Source organism: Myotis brandtii, unplaced genomic scaffold (genome assembly GCF_000412655.1).
Source record: "Myotis brandtii unplaced genomic scaffold, ASM41265v1 scaffold1373, whole genome shotgun sequence".
NCBI classification, from domain to species: domain Eukaryota; kingdom Metazoa; phylum Chordata; class Mammalia; order Chiroptera; family Vespertilionidae; genus Myotis; species Myotis brandtii.
This window is the reverse complement of record NW_005354889.1, coordinates 217,119-223,566: the sequence shown is the minus strand read 5'-3', so window position 1 is coordinate 223,566 and position 6,448 is coordinate 217,119. Positions and strand designations below refer to the sequence as shown.

Genomic DNA, 6,448 nt, shown 5'->3' with positions numbered 1-6,448 from the left:
TGGGGGCGGGAATGTGACCTGACTCAGATGTTTCCAGGGTCCCTTCACCTGTGTGTAGGGGACAGACTTTGGGAACAGATGGGGAAGAGGGAGACCAGGGAGGAGGTTGCTGTGATGGTCCAATGGGAGACAATGGGGCGGGGGGGCCTGGATGAGGTCCATTAAGGGGGGGAAAGTGTGTGGATCCTAGATCTGTCGAAAGCAGAGCTGACAGATTTGCTGATGGGTCAGGTGTGGGTGGTGAGATAAAAGAGAGGAATCAAGGATGACTCCTGAGATGGGTAAGACTGTGGGAGGATAGGTTTTGAAATCAAAAGTTCAGTTTGGGCCATTTCCAATTTGGGGTACAGATCCACAAAGAGTTGTCAGGTAGGGTTTCAGCTGGTTTGGATTCTGGAGAGCAGTCAGGGCTGGGATGCAGACTTGGCCATCAGTGGTGTGAGGTGACATCCAGAGCCTTGGCCCTCAATGATATCTCCATGGAGAGTGTATATTTAAAGAAAATGATGCAAATTCCAGGCCTGGAGTCGCTCAACTTTTGGGATCTGAAAGAGAAGAATACTTCAACACAGGAAACTGACAATAGTCAGAGAAGAAGGCATTTCAAAAGAAGGGAGTGGGCAAATGGATGACAAAGAGAGAGCAGCAAATCACAAGAGCAGAGTCCAGGACTGAATGGAGGGGATGGAGTTCCAGGTCCCCAGTGGGCAGGGGGGCACTTTTAAGGGGACAATGTCACACTGCATCATAAAGGGAGGAGATAGTTCTGTGGAGTGAGGGTAGAAGGTGAGGAGTTCCTGTGTGATTATGTCTCCACATTTTGCGGTTTCTAGAGCCCTTCATGATTTGCAAAGCATGTTACTCATTTAGAAAGCATTTTGCAAAGTTCTTGACTACAAAGCACTTTTTAGAGACAGAAAATTTCGCTTTTGTTCATACCCAGAGCAGCATTTCTCAAACTGCATGTGGCAGCCTACCTGTGGATCATGAAATTAGTTTAGTTAAGTCATGACCAACAGCTTTAGAAATAAAATAGAACATTACAGAGTGAGTTGCACAGTGAAAGTCAGAATTGTGTCATGAAACCTCTTTTTTATTAAAATGTGTTCTTACTGTGGGTGCAGTCAAAACATTTGAAAAACTGCCTTAGAGAGCCTCTTGCATAGGAGATCAGCACCAGAATATTCAATCTAAGTGTTGCCTGCAAAGTAAAACACTGGAAACAACCTCAATGTCCGTCATCAGGAGAATAAAGAGTATTATTTTTCTAAAACAGGAATACTGCAATGAAATGAATTCATTTGGTCTAGATATCAACATGGATAGATCTAGAAAACATATAGTTGGCCTAGCTGGTTTGGCTCAGTGGGTAGAGCATTGGCCTGCGGACCAAAGGGTCCTGAGTTCAATTCTGGTCAAGGGCACGTATGTTAGTTGCAGGCTTCTCCCCCGCCCAGGCCCTGGTCAGGGCTCATGCAGGAGGCAACCAATTGATGTGTTTCTCTCACATTGATGTTTCTCTTTATTTTCCCCTCTCTCTTCTACTCTCCCTAAAAAGTCAGAATTGTGTCATGAAACCTCTTTTTTATTAAAATGTGTTCTTACTGTGGGTGCAGTCAAAACATTTGAAAAACTGCCTTAGAGAGCCTCTTGCATAGGAGATCAGCACCAGAATATTCAATCTAAGTGTTGCCTGCAAAGTAAAACACTGGAAACAACCTCAATGTCCGTCATCAGGAGAATAAAGAGTATTATTTTTCTAAAACAGGAATACTGCAATGAAATGAATTCATTTGGTCTAGATATCAACATGGATAGATCTAGAAAACATATAGTTGGCCTAGCTGGTTTGGCTCAGTGGGTAGAGCATTGGCCTGCGGACCAAAGGGTCCTGAGTTCAATTCTGGTCAAGGGCACGTATGTTAGTTGCAGGCTTCTCCCCCGCCCAGGCCCTGGTCAGGGCTCATGCAGGAGGCAACCAATTGATGTGTTTCTCTCACATTGATGTTTCTCTTTATTTTCCCCTCTCTCTTCTACTCTCCCTAAAAATCAATGGAAAAATATCATCAGATGAGGATTAACAAGAAAAAGAAAAAAGAAAAGAAAACATACAATTGAGTGAAAAAAAGCAAGTTTCAAATTACATGATCCTTTAAATTTTAAAAATGCACAGGATACTGTATATATATATTTTTTAGAAAAATGTTGGGATATAGGTAGTAAAAGTATTGACACATGTTTAGGATAGTGGGTACCTTGGGTGCAAGGTGGGTCCAGAGAAGGATATCAGATAGGACTCCAATCATACCTGTAATGTTTTAGTTCTAAAATATGTTAAAAAAAAATGTAGTATTTGAAAAATATCTCCTCATGAGCATTTGTTAACCCTGGGTGATGGGCATATGACTCTTTGTTAACACGTGAAATTCAGAGGCCTCCATGCATCAGGTGTCAATTATTTAGTTGCTGGAAATGTGGGAGGGGCACTTGGGAAAGGGACAGAGGTTGAGACAAGTATTAATCAGGGGGCTGGCCTGGAGGAAAGAGTAGTTACCTAACTTGGAGACAGAAGGAGCTGTGTGGACTCACCGTGGAGCAAGGGGCACAGCCAGCACAGGGAGGAAGCCAGGGCAAGAAATGCCACAGCTCCATCCTCCACCTACAGTCAGAGGACCAAGAGAGCCTATGGTGCAGGCCATGGGGGCCATCAGGCAGGGGAAGCGGGGAAGAAGGTAGGGTGGAGAGTGGCCTGTAAGGGCACACCAGGACAGCACATAGGGAGCGCGGGGCGGCATGTGCTACTACACAAGTGCTTAGTTTCATCAGGTCACATCTTACAATCTCTGAAATAGAATGTATCTTACAATGGATGGTGGCTTACCTTTGTGGAAAAGCAGCATTTTAACATTTTAACGGCTGGTACAGCCATGCCAGTGCCAACATGCTGAGTGCCAGCCTTGGGTGCTGGTGATATGATTCTGGACCTTTCTGTCTTCATGAAAAGTCCAGAGTTGTTTTAAGAAGAGCATTGAGGCTCCCAGGCCACCCCTCTGACCTCTTCCCCACCCCTGCCCACACCCAGGCCATGGACAGCCAGAAGCAGTTCAGCAGTCCGGAAATCCAGTTCCTGCTGTCGTGCTCTGAAGCGGATGAAAACGAGATGATCAACTGTGAGGAGTTCGCCAACCGCTTCCAGGAGCCAGCCCGCGAAATCGGCTTCAACGTGGCGGTGCTACTGATCGACCTGTCAGAGCATGTGCCGCACGACCCGCGCCTGCGCAACTTCCTGGAGCTGGCCGACAGCATCCTGGAGTACTTCCGGCCCTACCTGGGCCGCATCGAGATCATGGGCGCCTCTCGCCGCATCGAGCGCATCTATTTCGAGATCTCAGAGACCAACCGCACCCAGTGGGAGATGCCCCAGGTCAGAGGGCCTGCATGCTGGCTCCCCGGGTTGGGGGTCACGCTCCTCGCACCCTTGGACTCCACGCAGGGCTATGCATGCTTTGTACATCTGGTCTGAAGACCCTGGTGGGCCTTTGCTCTGCTTGTACAAGCCCATGCCCACCCTTTTGCACACATTTTATGGGTCCTGCAGTGCCCTTGTACACCCTCAGTTCCCCCTTGTTCACCTTCTGCAGCCTTGGCGCACACATAGATGCACACCCCTAGTATGTGAAGCAGAGTCTGTGTGCCCTCACTGTGGTGCTAGCACACTATGCCTACCATTTGCACACTTATCCTGGGAGCCCTTATAGTCCTGATGCAACCAAGCCCACACCGTCATCTACTGGAACCCACCTCCCTTGCTCACCTTCCCAGCAGACACCAGTTTGCTCTCTTTTGGCCCTGGCCTATCCATGCCCACATTTTTGCACACTCACTTTGGGGGTTCTGGGGGCCATGGTATGCTAGCCTAGCCCTCACCAGCCACCATATGTGCCCACAGGTCCCAGCACACAATGCCCATCCCAGTTATTCTGGTCCCACATGTAGGTACACATCTCTTACACACTCACTTGGAGGGTGCAGTGCTGGCATGCCATATGGTTGTCCATTCACCTCCCACATGCCCTCACTGTAGCCCTGGCACACTCATAATCACCCATGCACACTTGGACGACCCTTTCAAACCCCCATAAGAGCCCCCACATGTCCTTAGTGACCAGGCCTACTTCTTGGCCCTGTCTCAGCCCCTCCTATGCCCAACCCAAAAGTTTTCATGTCTATACATTCACTTACCCCAAGGGTACACTCATGTGGCCCTAGAACACCTCTTGCCCACCTGACACACTTAGCTTACATGTGGTTCCTATCATTCACTATCTCTCACTCCCACATGCCCCTCACACACCCTCAGTCCCCAGCTGTGCCCCTGTTGTCCCGGTGGACCTCCTGCTCACACACACATTGCACACCAGCCTGCGTGCGTACCCCTTGCATGCCCCTTAAACTCACGCTTCCATTTTGTTCCTCAGATGCCCCGAGGCACCTGCATACTCCTCCACATGCTCTTGCACACCCTTTCCCACTTATAGCCCATGAAGCTTATACCTCCACAACCTCCTCAACAACCAGGCCCTCCATGTCTCCTCAGTGGACACCTGGCTCATGCACAGCTGGGCTCATGTCCCACACTGAGCCCTGTCTTCATGTCCTGGGCCCTTACACTGACTCCTGGGGCCCACTTGCACATTTATACCTGCTTCACATACACTGACCCTATGAATTGTAGGCCCTTCCCACACCAGCACTCTCCCCACCCCTGTTTTGGCCTCAGTCCCTTGCATGCCTGCCCCATGTGCCCATCTCCACATGTACAATGAGCCCCACATGGTCACATATTTCCCAATCTTCCCATGCCACCATGCCCTCCTCACACCCAATTCCTCCCTTAATTCCTGGTGCTCTCTCACAAGGCTCTTGCACATCAGCTCCTTCACATAGTCCAAGGAACCCTCAAAAGTTTCACACTATGTCCCTTGAGGCACCATTGCATACTCACCCCCCCGCCCCCGCCACTAGTCTAGCCTAAAAGTGGTTGCACCATCCTTGCACCTGGATGTCGGCCACATCCTTGCATCCACCGGAAGCTCTGGCCCTTCATAGCCTGTCCATGCTCTGGGAGCTCCGCCCTTCCCTTTGCCTGTCTCATGCTCCCCACATGACACTCATTCCCTTAATGTGTTCCTCCAAACATGCACTTGCACCTGCTCACCCTTCCCGTCGCACTTTCCCCTGCTGGCGTGGGCCTGGAGCATTCCTCAGCAGTGTCATAGCGAACACTGTGGCTTGGATGAGGCGCCAGCTGCTGTTCTAACCCCTCGGCATCCTTTAACTCAGGGGTCCTCAAACTACGGCCCGCGGGCCACATGCAAATACAAATATTGTTGTTCCCGTTGTTTTGTTTTTTGACTTCAAAATAAGAAATGTGCAGTGTGCATAGGAATTTGTTCATAGTTTTTTTTTAAACTATAGTCCGGCCCGGTCCTCAAACTATGGCCCGTGGGCCACATGCAAATACAAATATTGTATTTGTTCCCGTTTTGTTTTTTGACTTCAAAATAAGAAATGTGCAGTGTGCATAGGAATTTGTTCATAGTTTTTTTTTAAACTATAGTCCGGCCCTCCAACGGTCTGAGGGACAGTGAACTGGCCCACTGTTTAAAAAGTTTGAGGACCCCTGCTTTAACTCATCTAACCATCACACCAACCCTATAATGTAAGTCCTACTATTGTCCCCCAGGTTAGAGAGGGGGAAGCTGAGGCCCAGAGAGTTACATGGAAATCACCCAGCTACTCGGTGGCAGAACTGGGATTTGAACCCAGGCAGGCTGGCTGTGGAACCTTTGTGTTGGAACACTAAGCTGTCTCCCAAAGAGGCTGAAATCATAGATTCTGAAGCCAGCTTGTTGGGAATTCCAATCCCACATCTGCCACCTCTCAGCAGCGTCACCGCAGCGCGTGGTGACCTTCTGGGCCTCCATTTCCTCATCAGTAAAATGGGGATAAGAGCCCCTAGGGGCTGTTTGTGAGGATTAAATAAGATAATATATGTCAGATGCTTGGAACAGGGCCTGGCCTTGTTGAAGTTCTTACAAGAGAACCTACAGCGAGCATTACATGCGCTTACTATTAACGGAAATTATTAATTTTGCTTTAAATTATTAAAATGTAAGTATAAAATCACTAATGTTGCTCTTAGTGGCCGCGCAGAGCGGAGCTGCTCTGCTGACCCCTGGTCCCCACCTGCCCCGCAGGTGAAGGAGTCCAAGCGCCAGTTCATCTTCGACGTGGTGAACGAGGGCGGCGAGTCCGAGAAGATGGAGCTCTTCGTCAGCTTCTGCGAGGACACCATCTTCGAGATGCAGATCGCCGCGCAGATCTCGGAGCCCGAGGGCGAGCCCGAGGAGGACGACGAGGAGGGGGCGGCCGAGACCGGCGAGGG

At 49.3% G+C, this 6,448-nt stretch overlaps 1 protein-coding gene across 1 annotated transcript in view; it reads left to right on the top strand.

Moving 5' to 3' along the window:
- The window catches only part of RYR1 (ryanodine receptor 1 (skeletal)), a 132,748-nt gene that overhangs the window by 113,080 nt on the left and 13,220 nt on the right, over positions 1 to 6,448 (top strand). Inside the window, 2 exon segments of the mRNA XM_014535087.1 lie at positions 3,083 to 3,424; positions 6,261 to 6,441. Coding sequence (XP_014390573.1) covers positions 3,083 to 3,424; positions 6,261 to 6,441 — 523 coding nt within the window.